The 27,935-nt window shown below is 45.4% G+C and overlaps 1 protein-coding gene across 1 annotated transcript; it reads left to right on the forward strand.

Annotated features, from left to right (window-relative positions):
• Positions 1-891: 891 nt before the first annotated feature.
• On the forward strand, positions 892-27,611 carry LOC132765030 (cornifelin homolog A-like). The gene is made up of 4 exons (XM_067462308.1): positions 892-1,108; positions 18,515-18,813; positions 22,662-22,798; positions 27,460-27,611. The coding sequence occupies exons 2-4, from the start codon at positions 18,696-18,698 to the stop codon at positions 27,547-27,549; spliced, it is 345 nt and encodes a 114-aa protein (XP_067318409.1). The 5' UTR covers positions 892-1,108; positions 18,515-18,695; the 3' UTR covers positions 27,550-27,611.
• The last annotated feature ends 324 nt before the right edge of the window (positions 27,612-27,935 follow it).

The raw sequence follows: 27,935 nt of genomic DNA on the forward strand, positions 1-27,935 counted from the left end.
GGGGATATGATGATAGCCATGTATAAATATGTGAGAGGAAGCCACAGGGAGGAGGAGGAGGGAGCAAGCTTGTTTTCTGCTTCCCTGGAGACTAGGATGCAATGGAGCCATGGCTTCAAACTACAAGAGAGGAGATTCCACCTGAACACGAGGAAGAACTTCCTGACTGTGAGAGCCGTTCAGCAGTGGAACTCTCTGCCCCGGAGTGTGGTGGAGGCTCCTTCTTTGGAAGCTTTGAATCAGAGGCTGGATGGCCATCTGTCAGGGGTGATTTGAATGCAATATTCCTGCTTCTTGGCAGAATGGGGTTGGACTGGATGATAGCCCAGGAGGTCTCTTCCAACTCTTTGATTCTAGGATTCTATGAACATACAAACATTAAAATAGGGTTAAGTATTGGAAATATTCAAAATTTATGGTTAAAAGCCATTAAGGATCTATTCATATAGCTGCTATTACTACTACTACTACTACTACTACTACTACTACTATTAACAGCACAAAGATTGGAACATTATATTTTAATTGGAAGATGGGGTTGTATCTGCGCTCATTCCAAACACTGTTGTTGTTGTTGTTGTTGTTGTTGTTGTTGTTGGGGTTGTTGGAGTTGTTTCTGTGCTCATTCCAAACACTGTTGTTGTTATTGTTGATAATGATGTTGTTAGCACAGCACGAAGATTGAAACATTACATTTTAATTGGAAGACAGGAAAAGGAAAGGAGTTTCCTATTTTTAAAGAATCCCACTTTGCCGGTTCATGCAAAAGTCATGTATGCAAATGTGCTGATCTTATTGGGAAAGGGTTTAATAGGTGCGCATGGAGCGAAGGTGCATTTCCATGCGCGGGTGGAGCTCTCGGTTATCCATTGGGAGAGCTTTCCTATCAGGGTTTTGTCAGGCCCGTTTCCATATCTGAGGTTGCCAATCCCGTATCGCAAGCGGGCAAACTGCCCCAACAAGTTGGCGAAAGGCAGGAGCAAGCCAGGCTTGGCTGACCTACCTGGAAGGAGCGTCGTTGTTGTTGTTGGAGACTCCCAGGTGCGCAGAGAGGAGTGGGGGACTCACGCACCCATCATGCTGGGCTTTTGAGACCCATCACTGCCTGGTAAGTGGATGAGTAGATGAGTGGAATCCATCATAGCAGCTCCTTACCTTCCCAGGTGGCATCACGTCACCTGAGCAGGTAGGAAATTAGTCTAGTCAAGAACTGTCTTTCTATTTGCAAGGCATGGTTTGCCTATAGAAGTCTTTACCTTTCCAGGTGACATCGAGACACTTCTGCAGGTAGGAAGGTAGTCTATTCAAGGGCTGCATTTCTATTTGCAAGGTATGCATAGCCTATTGAATTCTTTACCATTCCAGGTGGTCTCAACTCACCTGCGCAGGTAGGAAATTAGTCTATTCAAGAGCTGTGTTTCTATTTCCAAGCAATGATTAGCCAATGGAACTCTTTCCTTTTCCAGGTGGCATCAACTCACCTGCACAGGTAGGAAGGTAGTCTATTCAAGGGCTGCATTTCTATTTGCAAGGTATGCACAGCCTATTGAATTCTTTACCATTCCAGGTGGTCTCAACTCACCTGCACAGGTAGGAAGGTAGTACTTTCAAGGGTGTTTCTATTTGAAAGGCATGGTTAGCCTATAGAATTCTTTACCTTTCCAGGTGGCATCATGTCACCTATACAGGTAGGAAAGTAGTCTATTCAAGGGTTGCATTTCTATTTCCAAGCCATGCTTAGTCTATTGATTTCTTCACCTTATCAGGTGGCATTACACCACCTGTGCAGGTGACATTGATAGAGTTGAAAGGGACCCCCAAAGGCCATCCAAGGGCAGTGTTTCTATTTGCAAGCCATGTTTAGCCTATTGAATTCTTCACCTTTCCAGGTGGCTTCAACTCACCTGCGCTGGTAGGAAAGTAGTCTATTCAAGGGCTGTCTCTCTATTTGCAATGTATTCTTAGCCTATTGAATTCTTTACCTTTCCAGGTGGCATCATGTCACCTACACAGGTAGAAAAGTATTCTATTCGAGAGCTGTGTTTCTATTTCCAAGCCATGCTTAGCCTATGGAACTCTTTACCTTTCCAAGTGGCATCAACTCACCTGCGCAGGTGGGAAGGTAGTCTGTTCAAGGGTTGCATTTTTATTTGCAATGTATGCCTATTGAATTCTTTACCTTTCCAGGTGGCATCAGCTCACCTGTGCAGGTAGGAAGGTAGTCTATTCAAGGGCTGTGCTTCCATTTGCAATGCATGATTAGCCTATGGAACTCTTCACCTTTCCAGGTGGCATCAGCTCACTTGCGCAGGTAGGAGGGTAGTCTATTTAAGAGCTGTGTTTCTATTTGCAAGGCATAGGTAACCTATGGAGCTCTTTACCTTTCCAGGTGGCATCAATAGATAGATAGATAGACAGATAGATAGACAGAGATACATACAAGCATTGCTTACGTACTTACAGTGGGTTAGGCTGGATGGCCTTTGGGGTGCCTTTCAATTCTAGTGTAGCGTACACCACCTGGGAATATGGTGGAGACGCCATCCTCTGTAGGTCCTTAAGCAGAGGCTGGATGGCCATCTTTCAGGAGGGATCAGATGGTGCCTTCGCTTATAGCAGAATGGGGTTGGTCTGGATGACCTTTGGAGGACCCTTCCAGTTCTAGGATTTTAGAGGAGTCTTTAAACAGGGGCTGGATGCCCATCTCTTGAGAGGGCTTGGATGGTGCCTTCCTTTATGGCAGAATGGGGTTGGTCTAGATGACCTTTGGAGGTCCCTTCTAACCCTTTTAAGATCCTATGATTCTATGATGATGGAATACATTGTCTGGAAGTATGATGGAGTCTCTCTTCTCTTGAGGTCTTTCAGCAGAGGCTGGATGGCCATCTGTCGGGAGGGATCGGATGGTGCCTTCCCTTATAGCAGAATGGGGTTGGTCTGGCCGACCTTTGGGGACCCCTTCCAGCTCTAGGATTTTAGGGAAGTCTTTAAACAGAGGCTGGATGTCCATCTCTTGAGAGGGCTTGGGTGGTGCCTTCCTTTATGGCAGAATAAGGTTGGTCTAGATGACCTTTGGAGGTCCCTTCTAACCCTTTTAAGATCCTATAATCCTATGATGATGGAATACATTGTCTGGAAGTATGATGGAGTCTCTCTTCTCTTGAGGTCTTTAAGCAGAGGCTGGATGGCCATCTGTCGGGAGGGATCGGATGGTGCCTTCGCTTATGGCAGAATGGGGTTGGTCTGGCCGACCTTTGGGGACCCCTTCCAGTTCTAGGATTTTGGGGAAGTCTTTAAACAGAGTGTGGATGTCCATCTCTTGAGAGGGCTTGGATGGTGCTTTCCCTCATTGCAGAATGGGGTTGGTCTAGATGACCTTTGGGGGCCCCTTCCAGCTCTAGGATTTTAGGGAAGTCTTTAAACAGAGTGTGGATGTCCATCTCTTGAGAGGGCTTGGATGGTGCTTTCCCTCATTGCAGAATGGGGTTGGTCTAGATGACCTTTGGGGACCCCTTCCAACTCTAGAATTTTAGGGAAGTCTTTAAACAGAGTGTGGATGTCCATCTCTTGAGAGGGCTTGGATGGTGCTTTCCCTCATTGCAGAATGGGGTTGGTCTAGATGACCTTTGGGGACCCCTTCCAACTCTAGAATTTTAGGGAAGTCTTTAAACAGAGTGTGGATGTCCATCTCTTGAGAGGGCTTGGATGGTGCTTTCCCTCATTGCAGAATGGGGTTGGTCTAGATGACCTTTGGGGGCCCCTTCCAGCTCTAGGATTTTAGGGAAGTCTTTAAACAGAGTCTGGATGCCTGCCTGTTGAGAGGGTTTGGATGGTGCTATCCCTTATAGCTGAATGGGGTTGGTCTAGATGACCTTTGGGAGCCCCTTCCAGCTCTAGGATTTTTTAAACAGAGTCTGGATGTCCATCTGTTGAGAGGGCTTGGATGGTGCCTTCCTATATGACAGAATGGGGTTGGTCTGGATGACCTTTGGAGGTCCCTTCTAACCCTTTTAAGATCCTATGATTCTATGACGGTGGAATACATTGTCTGGAAGTATGATGGAGGTTGAAACGAGTTTATTTGTAGCATTCTTTTGGCATAAGCTTAGTGGTTACATAGGACCAAATGCTTGCTGATTACAGAACAACGTTTCAATGTGATTTTCATTCAGTGTGTTCCTTTTTTTCAAAAGGACTGTTATATTAATACACAAAAACAGGTTTCAAACTACCTTAAACTTGTTCCTTTAACTAATTTTCCAGCTGCTTCTCAGCTACAGACCATAACACACTGACCAACTCTCATAGACTGCCTCCAGCTGACTCCCTAACTGGCATAGAATGTTCAGTTGGGCTTCTCCAGAGGCTGGATGGCCATCTGTCGGGAGGGATCGGATGGTGCCTTCCCTTATAGCAGAATGGGGTTGGTCTGGCCGACCTTTGGGGGCCCCTTCCAGCTCTAGGATTTTAGGGAAGTCTTTAAACAGAGGCTGGATGGACATCTGTTGTGAGGGCTTGGATGGTGCCTTCCTTTATGGCAGAGTAGGGTTGTTCTAGATGACCTTTGGAGGTCCCTTCTCACCCTTTTAGGATCCTATGATTCTATGGTGGTGGAATCTCAGCGGAGGTTCATAGGGGGTGATTTATTTACTTACTTACTTACTTTGCTTGTATACCGCAATTTCTCAGCCTTGTAGGCGACTCAACGCGGTTTACAACAAGAGCAAAAGTCAATCCAACAGCATACAAAATTTAAAAACCATTAACAGCATAATATGCAAAATGACACATCAATAACGACACATTAACGTCTGGTAACTAGAATCGTGATCCAATTCGTCTTCCATAATTCCGTTTCCTATATTCATCGTGTACACTGCATTGTTTAACCGAACGCCTGTTCAAACAGCCAGGTTTTTAGTTTTTTTCCAAACACCATTAACAAAGGAGCTGATCTAACGTCCATGGGAAGGGCGTTCCACAGCCGAGGGGCCACCACAGAAAAGGCTCTGTCCCTCGTCCCCGCCAGCCGTGCTTGTGATGCAGGCGGGATAGAGAGCAGGGCCCCCCCAGAAGATCTTAGAGTTGTGGTGGGTTCATAAGCAGAGATACATTCGGATAAGTAGCTTGGGCCAGAACCGTTTAGGGCTTTATAGGCCAATGCCAGCACTTCGAATTGAGCCCGGTAGCAAATCGGCAGCCAGTGGAGCTGGTTCAGCAAAGGAGTGGTATGCTCCCTGTGCTCCGCTCCTGTTAAAATCATGGCTGCCGAGCGTTGGACTAGTTGGAGCTTCCGAGCAGTCTTCAAGGGCAACCCCACGTAGAGAGCGTTGCAGTAGTCTAAACGGGATGTAACCAGAGCGTGGACTACCGTGGCCAAGTCAGACTTCCCAAGGTATGGGCGCATCTGGCGCACGAGCTTTAACTGTGCGAATGCTCCCCTGGTCACCGCCAAAACCTGGGCTTCCAGGCTCAGCGATGAGTCCAGGATCACTCCCTGCATCTTCAGGGGGAGTGTGACCCCATCCAGCACAGGCTGTAACCCTATACCCTGTTCGGCCTTTCGACTGACCAGGAGTGCCTCTGTCTTGTCTGGATTCAGTTTCAATTTGTTCGCCCTCATCCAGACCGTCACAGAGGCCAAGCACCGGTTCAGGACCTGGACAGCCTCTTTAGTATGCGTTCGGACAGGTAAATTGGGCCGGGGCCGTTTAGGGTTTTATAGGGGGATAGCCTTTGGGGGTCCCTTTCAACCCTGGGATCCTATGGAGGCGGTGGCCTTGGTGTGAAGCGTCTCCCTCTTTGCAGCGGCTTCTGCACGATGCCAAGGTGTGTCACTTTCCCCAATTGGGGCTTGACAATAACATCATCTCCGGCTGCTGTGCTTGCTGTGATAAGATCAACGCTGCAAGCCTTGCATTAGCTGGAGCCACGAGCAGAGAAAGAGCCGCCTTGCGCTCAAATAAACGTCCCTCCGCAGATTCCTCTCTCTCCAGTCTCTACCTATCTGTCTTCACTATCTGTCTATCTATCGATCTACAGTATCGATCTATGGTATTTATCTATAATATCTAGCATCTACCTATCTACACACACACACACTCTCTCTCTCCCTCTCCCTGCAGTCTCTAATGTTGCATGGAATAAATAAATTCATGGGAACAAAGTGCCTTCCTTCCTTCCTTCCTTCCTTCCATCCATCCAACCAACCTTCCTTCCTTCCTTCCTTCCTTCCTTCCTTCCTTCCTTCCTTCCTTCCTTCCATCCTTCCTCCCTTCCATCCTTCCTTCCTTCCTTCCTTCCATCCTTCCTTCCATCCTCCCTTCCTTCCTTCCTTCCTTCCTTCCTTCCTTCCTTCCTTCCTTCCATCCTTCCTCCCTTCCTTCCTTCCTTCCTTCCATCCTTCCATCCTTCCTTCCATCCTTCCATCCTTCCTTCCATCCTTCCTTCCATCCTTCCTTCCTTCCTTCCTTCCTTCCTTCCATCCTTCCTTCCATCCTTCCTCCCTTCCATCCTTCCTTCCTTCCATCCTTCCATCCTTCCTTCCATCCTTCCATCCTTCCTTCCTTCCTTCCATCCTTCCTTCCATCCTTCCTTCCTTCCTTCCTTCCATCCTTCCTTCCTTCCTTCCATCCTTCCTTCCATCCTTCCTTCCTTCCATCCTTCCTTCCATCCTTCCTTCCTTCCTTCCATCCATCCTTCCTTCCTTCCTTCCTTCCTTCCTTCCTTCCTTCCTTCCATCCATCCTTCCATCCTTCCTTCCTTCCTTCCTTCCTTCCTTCCTTCCTTCCATCCTTCCATCCTTCCTTCCATCCTTCCATCCTTCCTTCCATCCTTCCTTCCATCCTTCCTTCCTTCCTTCCTTCCTTCCTTCCTTCCTTCCTTCCTTCCATCCTTCCTTCCATCCTTCCTTCCTCCCTTCCATCCTTCCTTCCTTCCATCCTTCCATCCTTCCTTCCATCCTTCCATCCTTCCTTCCTTCCTTCCATCCTTCCTTCCATCCTTCCTTCCTTCCTTCCTTCCATCCTTCCTTCCTTCCTTCCTTCCATCCTTCCTTCCATCCTTCCTTCCTTCCATCCTTCCTTCCATCCTTCCTTCCTTCCATCCATCCTTCCTTCCTTCCTTCCTTCCTTCCTTCCTTCCTTCCATCCATCCTTCCATCCTTCCTTCCTTCCATCCTTCCTTCCTTCCTTCCTTCCTTCCTTCCTTCCTTCCTTCCTTCCTTCCTTCCATCCTTCCATCCAACCTTCCTTCCTTCCTTCCTTCCTTCCTTCCTTCCTTCCTTCCTTCCAAGATAGATAAAGATAAGATACTTAGATTGCTTGATAGATACATAGATCTATCAATCAGGCCTGGGCCAACTTCAGCCTTCTCTCCAGGTGTTTTGGACTTCAACTCCCACAATTCCTAACAGCCAAAGTTTGCCCACGCCTGCTGTTGATCAGTCTTTCCACCTTGGAAAGAGGGAGGGAGGGAAGAAGGAAGGAAGGATGGAAAGAAGGAAGGATGGAAGGGAAAAAAGGAAGGAAGGGTGGAAAGAAGGAAGGAAGGGAAGAAGGAAGGAAGGATGGAAGGAAAGAAGGATGGAAAGGAGGAAGGATAGAAGGAAGGATGGAATGAAGGAAAGAAAGGAAGGAAGGAAAGAAGGATGGAATGGAGGAAGGAAGGAAGGAAGGAAGGAAGGAAGGAAGGAAGGAAGGAAAGAAGGATGGAAAGGAGGAAGAAAGGAAGGAAAGAAGGGAGGAAGAGGGAAAGATGGAAGAAAAGAAGAAAGGAAGGATGGAAAGAAGGAAGGAAGGATGGAAAGAAGGAAGGATTGAAGGAAGGAAGGAAAAAAAGAAGAAGGAAAGATGGAAAGAAGGAAGGAAGAAATGAAGAAAAGAAGGAAGGAAGGATGGAAAGAAGGAAGGATGGAAAGAAGGAAGGAAAGAAAGAAGGAAGGATGGAAAGAAAGGGAAGGAAAGAAGGAAGGAAGGAAGGAAGGAAGGAGGAAAGATGGAAAGAAGGAAGGAAGAGAGGAAGGAAGAAAAGGAAAGAAGGAAGGATGGATGGAAAGAAGGAAGAAAAGAAGAAAGGAAGGATGGAAAGAAAGAAGGAATGATGGAAGAAAGGAAGGAAGGAAGGAAGGAAGGAAGGAAGGAAGGAAGGAAGGAAGGAAGGAAAGAAAGACAGAAGGCACCTTGTTCCCACAAATGTATTTCTTTCCTGCAAGATTGCAGCAAGAGGAATCACTGGGTTCGGGTTTCCCGAGGGCAGCTTCATTCATTAAGTGGGTCTTAATTATGTCAGTTAATCTGGAGTGCACAATCAGTGCCGAGTCCAACACAAACTGAAAAACAACACAACATGCCTCCCTGAATGTTGAGTCTCTTCCCAGCCCATCTCTTTGAGGGAATATCTCTTGGAACATCAGGATGATGAGGACTGTGTGATTATTATTATCAGCCAGAGACGGAAACTTTTGGGAGAAGGAAAGCTCAGCAAATGGAATAAAACCTAAAATTCCCCGTAAATAAAGAAATGGGAGAATGGGCCAAAAGGAAGAGAAGGTGCAGCCGGACAACGGTAGCCCTTGCTCCTCCAAAGACAAACCTCATGAGCTTTAACGAGCGCCAGCACACCTGGGAAAGCGCCCTTGTCATTAAGGAGGATTAGCCGTGTTTGTACAAATGCCTTGCCCAATTACGGATCCTTATCTTAATTGGGAAAAACGAAAGGGTTTAGTACTAAGCCCTGATCCTGATCCACGGAAGCACAGCCTCATCCCAAGGAAGATGCGTGTCGCGATAAGGATTTAATTAACTACATGTCTCATATATAAATATATGTTGATGGAGCGGAATGGGCCATTTTCTAACCTGTTGCTTCTGCACTGTGGAATAAATGCACTTTGGCAACCCACTTTAATTGCCGTGGCTCCATGCAATGTGAAGCTTCCCAAGGCCAAACTACAACTCCCAGCACCCCACAGCATGGCCGACTTTCTTCTTTCCTGAGCTCTGAGAGGGTCCACTTTCTCCAGCTCTGAGAAGACCTCCTTTCCCCCTCTTCCAGCTCTGAAAAGAAAGCCTATTTTTCCCTTTCTCCAACTCCAAGAAAGCCTATTTCTCCCTTCCCCAGCTCTGAGAAGAAAGCCTACTTTCTCCCTTCCCCAGCTCTGAGAAAGCCCACTTTCTCTCTTCTCAAGCTCTGAGAAGGTCTCCTTTCTCTATTCACCAACTCTGAGAAGAAAGTCTATTTTCTCCCTTCTCCAGCACAAGTAGGCCCACTTTCTCCGTCTCTGAGAAGGCCTACTTTCTCCCTTCTCCAGCTCTGAGAAAGCCTACTTTCTCTCTTCTACAGCCCCAAGAAGGTCTACTTTCTCCCTTCTCCATCTCTAAAAAGAAAGCCTACTTTCCCCCTTCCGCAGCTCTGAGGAAGCCCACTTTCTCTATTCTCAAGCTCTGAGAAGGTCTCCTTTCTCTATTCACCACCTCTGAGAAGAAAGTCTATTTTCTCCCTTCTACAGCTTCAAGAAGTCCCACTTTCTCCATCTCTGAGAAGGCCTACTTTCTCCCTTCTTCACCTCTTAAAAAAAAGCCTACTTTCTCCCTTCCCCAGCTCTGAGAAAGCCTACTTTCTCCCTTCTCAAGCTCTGAGAAGGTCACCTTTCTCTATTCACCATCTCTGAGAAGAAAGTCTATTTTCTACCTTCTACAGCTCCAAGAAGGCCCACTTTCTCCATCTCTGAGAAGGCCTACTTTCTCCCTTCTTCATCTCTAAAAAGAAAGCCTACTTTCTCCCTTCCCCAGCTCTGAGAAAGCTTACTTTCTCCCTTCTCAAGCTCTGAAAAGGTCTCCTTTCTCCATTCACCATCTCTGAGAAGAAAGTCTATTTTCTCCCATCTACAGCTCCAAGAAGGCCCACTTTCTCCATCTCTGAGAAGGCCTACTTTCTCCCTTCCCCAGCTCTGTGAAGAAAGCCTACTTTCTCCCTTCCCGAGCTCTAAGAAAGCCCACTTTCTCCCTTCTACATCTCCAAGGTCTACTTTCTCCCTTCTCCATCTCTGAAAAGAAAGCCTACTTTCTCCCTTCTCAAGCTGTGAGAAGGTCTCCTTTCTCTATTCATCATCTCTGAGAAGAAAATCTATTTTCTCCCATCTACAGCTCCAAGAAGGCCCACTTTCTCCACCTCTGAGGCGGCCTATTTTCTCCCTTCTCCAGCTCTAAAAATATACCCTAATTTCTCCCTTCACCAGTTCTGAGAAAAAAGCCTACTTTTCTCCCCAGCTCGGAGAAAGCCCACTTTCTCCCTTCTACAGCCCCAAGAAAGTCTACTTTCTCCCTTCTCCATCTCTGAAAAGAAAGCCTACTTTCTCCCTTCTCAAGCTCTGAGAAGGTCTCCTTTCTCTATTCACCATCTCTGAGAATAGTCTATTTTCTCCCTTCTACAGCTCCAAGAAGGACCACTCTCCAGCTCTGAGAAGGCCTACTTTCTCCCTTCTCCAGCTCTAAAAAGAAACCCTACTTTCTCCCTGCCCCAGCTCTGAGAAAAACCCACTTTCTCCCTTTTACAACCCCAAGAAGATCTACTCTCTCCCTTCTCCATCTCTGAAAAGAAAGCCTACTTTCTCCCTTCTCAAGCTCTGAAAAGGTCTCTTTTCTCTATTCACCATCTCTGAGAAGAAAGTCTATTTGCTCCCTTCCCCAGCTCTGAGAAAGCCCACTTTCGCTATCTCTGAGAAGGCCTACTTTCTCTTTTCTGCATCTCTAAAAAAAAGCTTACTTTTTCTCTTCTCCAGCTCTGAGAAGCCTTCTTTCTCCCTTCCCTAGGTCTGAGAAAGCCCACTTTCCTCCTTCTACAGCCCCAAGAAGGTCTACTTTCTCCCTTCTCTGTCTCTGAAAAGAAAGCCTACATTCTCCCTTCTCCAGCTCTGAGAAGAAAGCTTACTTTTCCCCTTCCCCAATTCTGAGAAAGACCACAGCAATTAAATTGGAGCCAAACTGCGTTGACATTACAGCATAATAGGTGCACCCCTTGCAAAACTACAACTCCCAGGATTTCTTAGCATTGAGCCCTAGAAGTTCCATGTGTAGAGGCTTACTTTTTACTTACTTACTTACTTAGGCAATGCCTCGTTGTCCAAGTATGATGGCCTTCCAAGTGTAGGGTCTTGGCGGTGGATCCATAGCTGACTGTCCCGCATGTTCTTCCACAGTGAGCGCATCTGTTTCCGGTTAGAAAGTGGTCTCGGTCGGGGTTGGTTTGACACACCTTCCTCTTGGCACGTTTCTCTCTTTCGCCCTCCATTCGTTCCTCTTCAAATTCCGCAGCACTGCTGGTCACAGCTGACCTCCAGCTGGAGCACTCAAGGGCCAGGGCTTCCCAGTTCTCCGTGTCTATGCCAGAGTTTTTAAAGTTGGCTTTGAGCCCATCTTTCAATCTCTTTTCCTGCCCACCGACATTCTGTTTTCCGTTCTTGAGTTCGGAGTAGAGCAATTGCTTTGGGAGACGGTGGTCGGGCATCCGGACAACGTAGCCGGTCCAGCGGAGTTGATGGCGGAGGACCATCGCTTCAATGCTGGTGGCCTTTGCTTCTTCCAACATGCTGATGTTTGTCCGCTTGTCTTCCCAAGAGATTGGCAGAATTTTCCAGAGGCAGCGCTGATGGAATCGTTCCAGGAGTTGCATGTGACGTCTGTAGACAGTCCACGCTTCGCAGGCATAGAGCAGGGTTGGGAGGAGAATGGCTTTATAAACAAGCACCTTGGTCTCCCTACGGATGTCCCAGTCCTCAAACACTCTCTGCTTCATTCGGAAGAATGCTGCACTTGCAGAGCTCAGGCGGTGTTGAATTTCAGTGTCAATGTTGACATCTATAGACCGTCCACGTCTCGCAGGCGAATAGTAGGGTTGGGAGGACAACAACTTTATAGACAAGCCCCTTGGTCTCCCTACGGATGTCCCGGTCCTCAAACACTCTCTGCTTCATTCGGAAGAATGCTGCACTTGCAGAGCTCAGGCGGTGTTGAATTTCAGTGTCAATGTTGACATCTGTAGACTGTCCACATCTCGCAGGTGTATAGCAGGATTGGGAGGACAACAACTTTATAGACAAGCCCCTTGGTTTCCCTACGGATGTTCCAGTCCTCAAACACTCTCTGCTTCATTCAGAAAAATGCTGCACTTGCAAGCTCAGGCGGTGTTGAATTTCAGTGTCAATGTTGACATCTATAGACCGTCCACGTCTCGCAGGCGAATAGTAGGGTTGGGAGGACAACAACTTTATAGACAAGCCCCTTGGTCTCCCTACGGATGTCCCGGTCCTCAAACACTCTCTGCTTCATTCGGAAGAATGCTGCACTTGCAGAGCTCAGGCGGTGTTGAATTTCAGTGTCAATGTTGACATCTGTAGACTGTCCACATCTCGCAGGCGTATAGCAGGATTGGGAGGACAACAACTTTATAGACAAGCCCCTTGGTTTCCCTACGGATGTTCCAGTCCTCAAACACTCTCTGCTTCATTCAGAAAAATGCTGCACTTGCAAGCTCAGGCGGTGTTGAATTTCAGTGTCAATGTTGACATCTATAGACCGTCCACATCTCGCAGGCAAATAGCAGGGTTGGGAGGACAAGAACTTTATAGACAAGCACCTTGGTCTCCCTATGGATGTCCTGGTCCTCAAACACTCTCTGCTTCATTCGGAAGAATGCTGCACTTGCAGAGCTCAGGCGGTGTTGAATTTCAGTGTCAATGTTGACATCTATAGATCGTCCACATCTCGCAGGCAAATAGCAGGATTGGGAGGACAAGAACTTAATAGACAAGCCCCTTGGTCTCCCTTGGGATACCCTGGTCCTCAAACACTCTCTGCTTCATTCGGAAGAATGCTGCACTTGCAGAGCTCAGGCAGTGTTGAATTTCAGTGTCAATGTTGACATCTATAGACCGTCCACGTCTCGCAGGCGAATAGTAGGGTTGGGAGGACAACAACTTTATAGACAAGCCCCTTGGTCTCCCTACGGATGTCCCGGTCCTCAAACACTCTCTGCTTCATTCGGAAGAATGCTGCACTTGCAGAGCTCAGGCGGTGTTGAATTTCAGTGTCAATGTTGACATCTGTAGACTGTCCACATCTCGCAGGCGTATAGCAGGATTGGGAGGACAACAACTTTATAGACAAGCCCCTTGGTTTCCCTACGGATGTTCCAGTCCTCAAACACTCTCTGCTTCATTCAGAAAAATGCTGCACTTGCAAGCTCAGGCGGTGTTGAATTTCAGTGTCAATGTTGACATCTATAGACCGTCCACATCTCGCAGGCAAATAGCAGGGTTGGGAGGACAAGAACTTTATAGACAAGCACCTTGGTCTCCCTATGGATGTCCTGGTCCTCAAACACTCTCTGCTTCATTCGGAAGAATGCTGCACTTGCAGAGCTCAGGCGGTGTTGAATTTCAGTGTCAATGTTGACATCTATAGATCGTCCACATCTCGCAGGCAAATAGCAGGATTGGGAGGACAAGAACTTAATAGACAAGCCCCTTGGTCTCCCTTGGGATACCCTGGTCCTCAAACACTCTCTGCTTCATTCGGAAGAATGCTGCACTTGCAGAGCTCAGGCAGTGTTGAATTTCAGTGTCAATGTTGACATCTGTAGACCGTCCACGTCTCGCAGGCGAATAGTAGGGTTGGGAGGACAACAATTTTATAGACAAGCCCCTTGGTCTTCCTATGGATGTCCCGGTCCTCAAACACTCTCTGCTTCATTCAGAAAAATGCTGCACTTGCAAGCTCAGGCAATGTTGTATTTCGGTGTCGATGTTGACTCAGCAGCAGAGTAGCATAGCGCAAGGGCAGATGTCTTCACTGTGTCTGGTTGTGATCCCCAGGTTGTGCCAGTCAGCGCTTTCGTATGATATTGTTTCTAGCGACCACTTTTTGCTTGATGTTCAGGCAGTGCTTCTTGTAGGTCAGAGCACGGTCCAGAGTGACCCCCAGGTATTTGGATGTGCTGCAATGCTCCAGTGGGATTCCTTCCCAGGTCATAATCCTCAGAGCTCGGGATGCTTGTCTGTTCTTGAGATGAAAGGCACATGTCTGTGTTTTAGATGGATTAGGGATCAGCTGGTTTTCCCTGTAATAGGATGTAAGAGCACCTAGATCTTCAGAGAGCTTCTGTTCAACCGTCTCAAAGCTCCCTGCTTGAGTGGTGATGCCGCACCTCGTCCTAATCTGTCACCCATTCAATTTTTCTTTCACTAAAGACTTCAGCCAAAGTTCCCCATTGTTCCCATATCTCTGCACTGAAAAAATCCGGATCTTGGCAGGAATACCAAACATCAATGTATATTGCAGCCACTCAATGACAATAGGAGTGTGGTGGAGGCTCCTTCTTTGGAAGCTTTTAAGCAGAGGTTGGATGGCCATTTGTCAGGGGTGGTTTGAATGCAATATTCCTGCTTCTTGGCAGAATGGGGTTGGACTGGATGGCCCATGAGGTCTCTTCCAACTCTTTGATTCTATGATAATATGAATGGCTGGCTCGCAGGCCCCAGGACGCTGGCCGCATGGACATTTCCTACCTCCATAATCCTCTCAAGTATCCATTGTTTCCCTCTCGTTCCACCTCCCTCTCTCCTGATTTGTCAGGACGCCGAGGCGGCAGAAGCCCAGCAATTGGCCCAGGCACTCAGGAGGTGACCAAGCCTCCTTCTCTTTGCTCACCATTGTAGAGAGAGCTCTCTTTGGTGGGTCCGCTGGGTCTCTCCTTCAGGGCCAGAACCTTTTAAATTCCTCCATGATTTCACATGGAGCCCTGAAGTGGGGAAGTTTTTGTATGCAAGCGATGCTCCTGTTTACAAACTCCAGAATGCATTTCTCACTCTTCCGCCCAGCTCCAAAAACTCTGCCAAGTCATTCCGCCTCTTCCTTTTGCATCTTTTTGCACCGATGCTATCAGAAGGGATGCCCTGATAAGCCCCAAACAGAAGGCAAACGGGTGCAGAAACCACGTTCACACCCAGATTGAAGCAACCACATGAACTCACTCACTTTTGGGGAGTTGGCCTTCGCATCGGGTGCATCCGCACCCACAGAATGAATGCATTTTTGCACCACTTGAATTGCCACAGCTCAATGCATTAGGATCCTGGGAGTTGTAGTTTTGCAAGGTCTTTCGCCTTCTCTGTCAAAAAGCATTCACCAAATGACAACACCCAGGATTCCGTCGCATGGAGCCATGGCGGTTAAAGTGGCATCGAGCTAAGCGGCATTAATGCAACAGTGCGGAACCATGCTCCAGGCACTAAAATATTACCACAATGTTTATTACCTTCAGGTTCTGTGTCTATGTAAACTCATAGAATTGGAAGGGACCCTCAAAGGCCATCCACTCTAACCCGGTTTTGCCATAATGGAAGACAACATTTGATCCCTCCCAACAAATGGCCACCCAGCCTCTGCTTAGAGGCCTCCAGATAATGAAACATCCATGCATTTTGTGCCCCCATCTCCAATATATCTCTCTGTCTATATGTCTGTCTGTCTGTCTGCCATCCACCCGTCCATCCGTCTATCCATCCATCCATCCATCCATCCATCCATCCATCTATCTATCTATCTAGCTATCTATCTATCCATGCATCTATCTATCCGTCCATCTATCTATCCATCCATCTGTCTATTCATCCATGCATCTATCTATTTATCCATCCATCCATGCATCTATCTATCTATCTATCTATCTATCTATCTATCTATCTATCCATGCATCTATCTATCCATCCATCTATCTATCCATCCATCTGTCTATTCATCCATGCATCTATCTATTTATCCATCCATCCATGCATCTATCTATCTATCTATCTATCTATCTATCTATCCATGCATCTATCTATCCATCCATCTATCTATCCATCCATCTGTCTATTCATCCATGCATCTATCTATTTATCCATCCATCCATCCATCCATCCATGCATCTATCTATCTATCTATCTATCTATCTATCTATCTATCCATGCATCTATCTATCCATCCATCTATCTATCCATCCATCTGTCTATTCATCCATGCATCTATCTATTTATCCATCCATCCATCCATCCATCCATTTGTCTATCCATCTGTCTATCCATCCATGCATCTCTCTCTCTCTCTCTCTCCATCCGTCTATCCATCTATCTATCTATCTGTCTATCTATCCATCCATCTATCCATCCATTCATCCATCCATCTGTCTATCCATCCATGCATCTCTCTCTCTCTCTCTCTCTATCCATCCGTCTATCCATCTATCTATCTATCTATCTATCCATCCATCCATCTATCCATCCATTCATCCATCCATCTGTCTATCCATCCATGCATATCTCTCTCTCTCTCCGTCTATCCATGCAAAACACTGGAAAACACAACAGAAGAAACTTTAAAAGCCAAAAAAAGCAAAAAGATGCTACAGCGCATGCGCAAAACCACATATATACACAAACACTCATATATACACATATACACAAATATATATACACACACAGAAAACACATATACACAGACTGGGCCACAGAAATGCGTGGCAGAGGGCAGTTAGTGTGTATATATACATATATGCATATATACATGCATGTGTGTGTGTGCATATATATATGCACACACACACACACCATCAAAGCTGTCTCAACATATGGCCATTAGCCACAGATATGATAGATAGACAGATAGATAGATAGATAGATAGATAGATGGATAGATAGACTATTTTGTGATATATCTACCATAGAATCCTAGAGTTGGAGGGGACCCCCAAGGCCATCTAGTCCAACCCTATGTATGTGTGTATACATACATACATACATACTGTAATAAAACTACCTTTTAGCTGGCTAGGCCGAAGCCTGCATAGCAGTATCTGGCATCTTGGTATTCAACAGAGAAGGAGGAGGAGTCAGGCTGACTGCAACAATCAGGGGTGGAGTCAGCTGGATGGAGGGAAAGGAGCTGTCTTGTCTGACAGAAAGGGAGAAGAGTTTGGGAGTGAGACAGAGAAAGTGGGATTTTTAGAGCAGGGAACTGACAGAAAGGGAAGAGCTTTTAGCTAGTCTCTAGGTTAGGGAATAAGGTGAAGACATTGGGCTAGAGCTTTACTAGAGAGGCTAGTAAAGGAGAGCTGTGTCTTATTGAGCCTAAGAGAGGTTTCAAAGATACCTTATAACCCTGTGTGAGAGGCAGACAGGGGTCTGTGCTCCAAGTAAAACTGTGTCTAATAATAGAACAGTTGATTATAGAGACTCAAGCGGAGAAAGCTATTCTGTCAGAGAGAACTGTTTGGATTTAAGCAACCAAGTTACTGCAACTGCATCAAGATTTTGTACCACTCAATTCCAACGTGTTGTTGTTATCCTCAAGTTATAAATAAACTCTTTATTAGTTTACTTTTAACTGGTGTTCGCCTCAATCCATTCGTTTCCCTCAGAAATCATTCTCTCAATACATTTCTAAAGCCCAGTCAGCCATAAAAGTCTCAGTGCTCAAACATCCTTTTACTTGAAATATAATCACACCCTTTTCGGTTCCTCAGGCCGGCATTTCTGAGGTGGTGGCAGCTATATTTCTACCAAGTACTTCGGTCACATAGGCTCAACCTTTAGTTCCATGCTATATCTAAGGGCGGAGGTGTGATCGTGGTGTCCACCCTGCCAGAGATATTCCTTTAATTCCTTTATACATATTCAAATATTCACAGAAATGCATATAGGTATATAGACCATACATCTCCACATTTTGTGTATTTTAATATAACGTATTTATAGAAATACGTTTTAATACGTATATTTGTAGTGTTTTTGCAATGTTTATGTGTTTTAATTATTCTGTAACCCATGATGATGATGATTAGATAGATAGATAGATGCAAGTTATGTGTCTTAATTGCTTATATATTTAGATTGTTTATATTTTGATGAGATATATGTTATTGTTTACCTGTGCAGCATTGAAACTTTGCCGGATTTGCAAGCCACCTTGAGTCCCCTTCGGGGTAGAAATCAAATCAAATCAATCAATCGTAAATCAGAAGTTATTCCAAAGGGAGAAATCCCAGACACTTCTGGTCCCATGGATTTTGGCTGAGGGAGGCTCAACCTGTCTTCAAATCCTGCCACCTGCTCTTCAGGTGTTTTGTTGGACTTCCTCCCCAATTATCCCCAGATATGCATATATGCAAGGGATTCCAAAATCGGAAGTCCCAAGCACTTCTGCTCCCCAATTTTTTGGATGAGGGAGGCTCAACCTGTCTTGAAACCCTGGCACCTGGTCTTCAGGTGTGTTGGAGAGCGGTGGGCTTAGCACCTGGCCTTCAGGTGTGTTGTAGCATGGTGGACTTGTTGGACACCCCCAGGTTGCCTTCCGACAAGGAGGAGCTGCTCCTTATCCTGGCTGCCTTTGCCGCAAACACACCTTTCTCTTGCAATCCTCCCTCCCACCTTTTCTCTCCCGCCTCCCGCTCTTACCTGTTTCCTCACCTGTCTCCTTTCCAGCTGCTGCAGGAGCATGAACCTGGGACACCTTTGCAAGGACCGCTGTGGCCCTTTTTGCACCAAATCCCATCGCTTTCCTCCTCCATGGCGCACACCTGGAGACCTTGAAGACACCTGGGAGCTGCAGGTCACTCTTTAGCGCAGACACTTCTCTTTGGACCGGCTCCTCTCCATCGTCCTGATGGCTTTCCAGCCCTGCCCAGTGGTCACTCAGCCCATGGCGGTCAGACGGTGCCAGATCTCGCCGTACCGGGATTGGAAGACGGACCTCCTGGACTGCAGCGCTGACCAGACCATCTGTGAGTATTTGAGAGGTGGTCAGTGGGTCTGAGTGGCTGGAGAGGCATAGGTCAAGGGGTCAGGCTGGACTGGGCAGCAATGGCACTGACCTCCTGCACCCAGCAACTACTGATTGGGGACATTTGGGGGAGGCATGGTAGTAGAAGGCGGCTCACCTGGCCATACCTGTCCCAGCTCACCTGACCCTTTAATAGTGATGTGAAAACAAAAAAAGACATTTCAGCCGGTGGGGTTTGTTGGTGCAACCTGGTTGCTTGACCTGATGAAATGTCACAAAGGGGTCCCCAAAGGGCATCCAGTCCAGCACCCTTCGGCCAGGCAGGAAGACACAATTCAAGCCCTTCTGACAGATGGCCATCCAGCCATAGGTATGCCAGATAGGACACTATATTCTGTGAGATATCTGTCATACAATCCTAGAGTTGGAAAAGACCCCAAAGGTTGTCCTGTCCAACCCAGATGGATGTCCATCAGGAGGGCTTTGATGATGGTAGGAAAACCCCATCAAAGCCCTCCCAACAGATGGCCATCCAACCATTAGTATGATTGATAGATAGGTAGACCGATAGACTGCTAGATAGACCAATAGATAGACAGACAGACGGATGCACTATATCTGGCATAGACACTGTCAAAACCCTCCCAACAGATGGCCATTAGCCATAGATTCAATTGCTAGCTGGATAGATAGATAGATAGATAGACGGATAGACGGATGGATGGATGGATGGATGGATAGATAGATAGATAGATAGATAGATAGATAGATAGATAGACGATGCACTATATCTGGCATAGGCACCATCAAAGCCCTCCCAACAGATGGCCATGAGCCATAGAGTCAATTGCTAGCTGGATAGATATATAGATAGATAGATAGACGGATAGACGGATAGACAGATAGATAGATAGATAGATAGATAGATAGATAGATAGATAGATAGACAACGCACTATATCTGGCATAGACACCGTCAAAACCCTCCCAACAGATGGCCATGAGCCATAGATTCAATAGATAGATAGACATAGATAGATAGATAGATAGACAGACTATTTTCTGTGGTATGTAATTTATTGTTATTGTTATTGTTTTTATTATTATTATTATTATTATTATTATTATTATTATTATTGAATCCTAGAGTTGGAAGAGACCCCAAAGGTCATCCAATCCAACCCAGATGAATGGCCATCTGTTGGGAGGGCTTTGATGGTGACAAGAAGACATCATTAAAGCCCTACCAACAGCTGCCCATCCAACCATAAGAATGATAGATAGATAGATAGATAGATAGATAGACTATATCTGCCACAGAACCCATCAAAGCCCTCCCAACAGATGGCCATTCAACCATAAGTATGATAGATAGATAGATAGATAGATGAAAGATAGATAGATAGATAGATAGATAGATAGATAGATAGATAGATAGACGGACGCAATATATCTTGCATAGACACCGGCAAAGCCCTCCCAACAGATGGCCATTAACCATAGATTCAATAAATAGATAGATAGACTATTTTTTGTGGTATATAACTGTATTATTATTATTGTTATTATTGTTGTTGTTGTTGTTACTGAATCCTAGATTTGGAAGAGACCCCAAAGGTCATCCAGTCCAACCCAGATGAATGGCCATCTGTTGGGAGGGCTTTGATGGTGGCAAGAAGACATCATTAAAGCCCTACCAACAGCTGCCCATCCAACCATAAGAATGATAGATAGATAGATAGATAGATAGATAGATAGATAGACTATATCTGCCACAGAACCCATCAAAGCCCTCCCAACAGATGGCCATTCAATCATAAGTATGATAGATAGATAGATAGATAGATAGATAGACAGACAGACAGACAGACAGACAGATAGACGGACGCAATATATCTTGCATAGACACTGGCAAAGCCCTCCCAACAGATGGCCATTAACCATAGATTCAATAAATAGATAAATAGACTATTTTCTGTGGTATATAACTGTATTGTTGTTGTTGTTGTTGTTGTTGTTGTTGAATCCTAGATTTGGAAGAGACCCGGAAGGTCATCCAGTCCAACTCAGATGAATGGCCATCTGTTGAGGGGGCTTTGATGGTGGAAAGAAGACATCATCAAAGCCCTACCAACAGCTGCCCATCCAACCATAAGAATGATAGATAGATAGATAGATAGATAGATAGATAGATAGATGATAGAGAGATAGATAGATAGATAGATAGATAGACTATATCTGCCATAGACATCATCAAAGCCCTCCCAACAGATGGCCATCGGCCATAGATGTGATAGACTATTTTCTGAGCTAGCTCCCTTCTCCATAGGATATCATTTGCAATATTTAATATTTCCACTTCCACACAATTGTAACATTGGTCACTAACAAGTCCCACGTCTCCCTTGTTGGGTTTCCAAAGTGAAACTTGGATGGGACTCCTGCCCTTTTAATGGTTGCACAGAACAGGTAACTTCAGCAGGTGTGCCTCCTTGAGTCATGCCAACACGCCACACCTGCTGATGCACCTCTTTGATGCAACCACTAAAAATACCAGAGCCTTCTCCTCCAGATTTCACTTTGGCAACCCAACGCCATAGAGGCCAGGTCTCTGTTTCGGGGGTGGTGGGGTTGACACCTGTCTTGATGCGCACCTTTACACCTGTCTTGATGCACTCCTGTATACCTGTCTTGGCGCACACCTGTATACCTGTCTCAATGCACACCTTTACAGATGTCTTGACACACTCTTTACACCTGTCTCAATGCACACCTTTACACTTGCCTTGATGCACACCTGTATACCTGTCTTGACGCACTGGTATATCTGTCACACTTGTCTAGACACACACCATTACTTGCCTTGATGCACACCTATATACCTGTGTTGATGCACACCTTTACTCTTGTCTCGATGTATACCTTTGTACCTGTCTTGACACACACTTTTACACCTATCACAGTGCACACCTTTACACTTGGCTTGATGCACACCTGTATACCTGTCTTGACGTACACCTGAATATATGTCACACTTGTCTTGACACACACCATAACACTTGCCTTGATGCACACCTGTATACCTGTCTTGGTGCACACCTGTATACCTGTCTTGATGCACACCTTTACTCTTGTCTCGATGCATACCTTTACACCTGTCTCGTGTTCGCCTTTACACTTGTCTTGATGCACACCTGTATACCTCTCTTGACACACACCTGTATATCTGTCACACTTGTCTTGGCACACACCATAACACTTGCCTTGATGCACACCTGTATACCTGTCTTAATGCACACCTTTACTCTTGTCTTGATGCATACCTTTACACCTGTCTCAGTGCACACCTTTACACACCTGTATACCTGTCTCGATGCACACTTTTAGAGCTGTCTTGACACACACTTTTACACTTGCCTTGATGCACACCCTTACACATGTCTTGATGCACCCCTGTACACCTGTCTTGGTGCACACGTGTATACTTGTCTTGATGCACACCTTTACACTTGTCTTGAGGCACACTGCTATACCTGTCTTGATGACACATTTACATCTATCTTGATGACACATGTAGACCTATCATGAGGCGCACCTTTACACTTGTCTTGACACACACCTGTATACTGACTTGATGCACAACTTTACACCTATCTCGACGCACCCTTTTACACTTCTTGATGTACACCTCTCTTGATGCACACCTTTACACTTACCTCGATGCACAACTGTACACCTTAGTCCCTCCACTCTTCAAATCCCATGAGGTGATGCCTTTTATTTAGGAGCCTGATGCTTGACGTGGGGCGTACCTTTCTGCTCCCACCTGAAGGCCTCCTTTCCTTTGCAGGTGCCTGCGGCCTCTTCGTCCCCTGCATCCTGGCTTGCAAGGTGGCCGTTGAGTACGGCGAGTGCTGCTGTGTGCCCTTCTTGCCGGGGGCCCTTGTGGCCATGCGGACGGGCCTCCGGGAGCAGCTGCGCATCACGGTACGCTCCGTAGAATCCTAAGGTTGGGTGGGGGGGACACCCCACAGGTCATCCATTCTCACCCCTTCGACCAGGACATCACCTCACCCCTCCCGACAGATGACCATCCAAACTCATAGGCAATTGAAGGTTAATTCAGAAATGCTGCTATAGAATAATAGAATCCTAGAGTTGGAAGGGAACCCAAAAGGTCATCCAATCTGACCCCCTTAATTGTTATTTAATCAAATTTTATAGTGTTTCAATTTATTTTAGTTAATTACTATAAGAGCTTTAAGAAAGCCATTTGTTTTTATTTGTTTGTATATTCTTGATATGGTCAGTGGGCTAATCAATAAACAAACACATCTATCTAACTTCACCAATTACCAGGCTTATTGTTGATATGTTTAATGGCCTAATCAATAAGCAAATCAATAAGGAAATCTATCAATCTACCTTCAATTGGGATCAGACTTATTGTTGATATGGTCAGTGAGCTAATCATTAAGCACACCTATCTGTCTACCACCAACTGGGACCAGGATTATTGATATGATCAGTGGACTAAATCAATAAACAAATCTATCTTCAAATGGGACCAGATTTATTATTGATATGGTCAGTGATAAACTAATATATCAATCAACCTTCAATTGGGGCCAGGCTTATTGATATAGCCATTGGAGTAATCAATAAACAAATATATCCATCTTCAATTGGGTCAGGCTTACTGTTGTTATGGTCAGTGGGCTAATCAATAAACAAAATCTGTCTACCTTCAATTGGGACCAAGCCTACCATTGATATGGTCATTGGAGTAATCAATAAACAATTCTATCTTCCTTCAATTGGGAACAGACTTACTGTTGATACGATCAGTGGGCTAATCAATAAACAAATCTATTGTTCTACCTTTAACTGGGACCATGCCTACTTTAATATGGTCAATGGGCTAATCAATAAACAAATCTATCGATCTATCTTCAATTGGGACCAAGCTTACTGTTGATATGGTCAGTGGACTAATCAATAAGCTGTTCTATCAATCTACCTTCAGTTGGGACCAGGCTTATTGCTATGGTCATTGGAGTAACCATTACCTTCAACTGGGAGCATGGTAACTGATATGATAAGTGGGCTAATCAATAAACAAATCTATCTATCCACCTTCCATTGGGACCAGGCTTACAGCTGATATGGTCAGTGGGCTAACCAATAAACAAATCTATCTATTATTGATATGGTGAGTGGGCTAATCAATAAACAAATCTATCTGTCTACCTTCAATTGGGACCAGTCCTACTGCTGATATGGTGAGTGGGCTAATCAATAAACAAATCTATTGTTCTACCTTTAATTTGGACCAGGCCTACTGTTAATATGGTCAATGGGCTAATCAATAAGCAAATCTATCAATCTACCTTCAATTGGGACCAAACTTGCTGTTGATATGGTCAGTGGACTAATCAATAAGCTGTTCTATCAATCTACCTTCAATTGGGACCAGGCTTATTGATATGGTCATTGAAGTAATCAATAAATAAATTATCTATCTTCAATTAGGACCAGGCCTACTGTTGATATGGTCAGTGGGCTAATCAATAAACAAATCTATCTATTGTTGATATACTGAGTGGGTTAATCAATAAACAAATCTATCTACCTTCCATTGGGACCAGGCCTACTATTGATATATAGACAGTGGGGTAATCAATAAACAAATCTATCTATTGCTGATATACTGGGTGGGCTAATCAATAAACAAATCTATCTATTGTTGATATACTGGGTGGGCTAATCAATAAACAAATCTATCTATTGTTGATATACTGAGTGGGCTAATCAATAAACAAATCTATCTATTGTTGATATACTGAGTGGGCTAATCAATAAACAAATCTATCTATCTTCCATTGGGACCAGGCCTACTATTGATATATAGACAGTGGGGTAATCAATAAACAAATCTATTTATGTTCAATTGGGACCATGCTTATTGTTGATATAGCCAACTGACTAATCAATAAAAAAACTATGACTGCCTTCAACTGGGACCAGGCTTATTATTGATATGCTGAGTAGGCTGATCAAAAAAACAAATCTATCTATCCAGTCTTACTGTTGATATGGTGAGTGGACTAATCAATAAACACTACAGATCTTTGCATTGAGCCCTGGTAGTTCCAGTGGGTGCTAAACTGCATCCATTCTGCAGTGCAGATGCAACCACCCATCCCACTAAATCAATATAGATGACGTTGGGTTAATTAAATCCTCCTTACTGATTTGCATCTTTTGCATGTTTTTTTTTTTTGCACCCATCTGTGGAATGTGCTCGTGCAGAGAAAAACAAACTCATGCACCCTATGCACATGTATTTTTGGGAGGGTTTCCTTCCTTGCTGGGAAGAACGTGCCATACCTGCCTGACCTGAGAAGGCCTTATTAGTTCTTGTCTCGATGCACACCTTTACACCTGTCTTGACACACACTTTTACACCTGTCTTGGTGCAAATGTTTACACTTGATTAATACATTTCGGCTGTTTTACAAGACATAAATTGGAGTTTTCTTGGAGGCACAGGCTGTCAAAGGCACGTCTTGATGTGGCGATGCAAGACGCAAAAAGGCGCTTCATCCAGGTGCAAAATGCAGTCGTGCAAAGGGATATTTGCACCCTTTTGAGTCACTTTTGTGCATGCTTGCAATCTTGTTTTGCACCGTGCAGCAAAACAAATGCATCCCCATGGAGCATGCCCTGAAGCAGGGAAGTTATTGTATGCAAGTGATGCTCCTGGGGGATATTTGCACCCTTTGGAGTCACTTTTGTGCATGCTTGCAATCTCATTTTGCACCATGCAGCAAAACAAATGCATTCCCATGGAGCCCTGAAGTGGGGAGATTTGTGTATGCATGCAATGCTCCTGTTTATAAACTCCAGAATGCATTTCTCACTCTTCCATCCTGCTCCAAAAACTCTGCAAAGTCATTTCACCGCCTCCTTTTACATCTTTTTGCACCAATGCTACCTGAAGGGATGCCCTGATAAGAGCCAAACAGGTGCAAACCCACATTCACACCCAGATTGAAGCAACCAAATGAACTCATTCGCTTTTGGGGACTTGGCCTTTGCCTCTTGCGCATCCACACTGAGGCTTTGCACCACTTGAACTGCTGTGGCTCAATGCTATATAAGGATGTGCCATACCTGTCTGACCTGCAAAGTCTTTGGCCTCATTCTAAAAACACTTACGCTGTTTTATGAGACATAAATTGGAGTCTTCTTGGAGGCGGCTGTCAAAGGCATGTCTTGATGTGGCAATGCAAAATGCAAAAAGGCGTTTCTTCACCCAGATGCAAATGCAGTCATGCAAAGGGATATTTGCACCCTTTAGGGTCACTTTTGTGCATGCTTGCAATCTCATTTTGCAAAGTGCAGCAAAACAAATGCATTCCCATGGAGCCCTGAAGTGGGGAGGTTTATGTATGCAAGCGATGCTCCTGTTTATAAACTCCAGAATGCATTTCTCACAGTTCTGCCGAACTCCAAAAACTCTGCAAAATAATTCCGCCCCCTCACTCTTCCACCCAGCTCCAAAAACTCTGCAAAGTCATTTCGCCACCTCCTTTTGCATCCTTTTGCACCAATGCTACCTGAAGGGATGCCCTGATAAGAGCCAAACAGGTGCAAATACCTGTCTTACCTGCAAATGCTTTGGCCTTATTCTAAAAACACTTATGCTGTTTTACAAGACATAAATTGGCGTCTTCTTGGAGGCACGGGCTGTCAAAGGCATATCTTGATGTGGCAATGCAAAATGCAAAAAGGCACTTCTTTATCCAGATGCAAAATGCAGTCATGCAAAGGGATATTTGCACCCTTTTGGGTCACTTTTGTGCATGCTTACAATCTCATTTTGCACCGTGCAGCAAAACAAATGCATTCCCATGGAGCATGCCCTGAAGTGGGGAAGTTTATGTATGCAAGCGATGCTCCTGTTTATAAACTCCAGAATGCATTTCTCAGTTCTGCCCACCTCCAAAAACTCTGCAAAGTCATTTTGCCACCTCCTTTTGCACCAATGCAAAAGGGTGCAAAAGTGATGCCCTGATAAGTGCCAAACCACATTCACACCCAAGTTGAAGCAACCACATGAACTCACTCCCTTTTGGGGAGTTGGCCTTTGCATTGGGCGCATCTGCACTGCAGAATGAATGCCGCTTTACACCACTTGAATTCCCACGGCTCAGTGCATTAGGATCCTGGGAGTTGTAGTTTTGCAAGGTCTTTCGCCTTCTCTGCCAAAAAGCATTCACCAAATGACAACACCAGGATTCCAGTTCTGCCCAACTCCAAAAAGTCTGCAATATTATTCTGCAGCCTCCTTTTGCATCCTTTTGCACCAACGCTACCTGAAGGGATGCCCTGATAAGAGCCAAACAGGTGCAAACCACATTCACACCCAGATTAAAGCAACCAAATGAACTCATTTGCTTTTGGGGAGTTGGCCTTTGCATCAGGTGCATCCACACTGCAGCTTTGCACCACTTGAACTGCTGTGGCTCAATGCTGTATAACGACGTGCCATACCTGTCTGACCTGAGGTTTTAGCCTTATTGTTGAAACATTTGTGGTGTTTTTACGAGTCTTCTTACATTTCCTTCTCTTCTCTTCTGCAGGGCTGCGTTTGCTGCGACTGGGTGGCCTTCTGCTGCTGCTGCCCTTGCGCCCTTTGCCAAATGGCCAGAGAGCTGAAGAGCCCTTGCTAGCCCCCTCCACCCAGGCCGGACCCTCCATTCCCCCCCCTTGCAATGGGAAAATGGACCCCAAGGACAGATTGACCCATAGTTAGGGTCAACTTCCACCCAAAGGACTGGGCCCTGCCCCGTTTTCACACCAATTGACTGCAAAGCATGGAAAGAGCCATTGCGAGTGGAAATACCTGGAGGCAGGTGGAGCCTGCTATGAATGCACTATGTAATGCACACAAAGCCGGTGATGTATTTATTAAAAAGGGAGGAAGATGCCATGGTTGTGTGCTCTGTCCAGTTGCAGAAGCGCTGGGACATTGTCATCAGCATACTGGAGTTCTATAACTGATGTTGTTGTAACCTTGGTTTTGGCTTTCAGTCTGCTGAGGTTGAATAGCTTGCCA

The sequence above is a fragment of the Anolis sagrei genome, chromosome Y (assembly GCF_037176765.1).
Source record: "Anolis sagrei isolate rAnoSag1 chromosome Y, rAnoSag1.mat, whole genome shotgun sequence".
Classification (NCBI taxonomy): Eukaryota; Metazoa; Chordata; class Lepidosauria; order Squamata; family Dactyloidae; genus Anolis; species Anolis sagrei.

Coding starts and splice junctions, on each gene's coding strand:
- LOC132765030 (XM_067462308.1), top strand. CDS start 18,696: ATGGCTTTCCAGCCCTGCCCAGTGGTCACTCAGCCCATGGCGGTCAGA. Junction 18,814..22,661: donor CAGCGCTGACCAGACCATCT/GTGAGTATTTGA, acceptor TTTCCTTTGCAG/GTGCCTGCGGCCTCTTCGTC. Junction 22,799..27,459: donor GGGAGCAGCTGCGCATCACG/GTACGCTCCGTA, acceptor TCTCTTCTGCAG/GGCTGCGTTTGCTGCGACTG.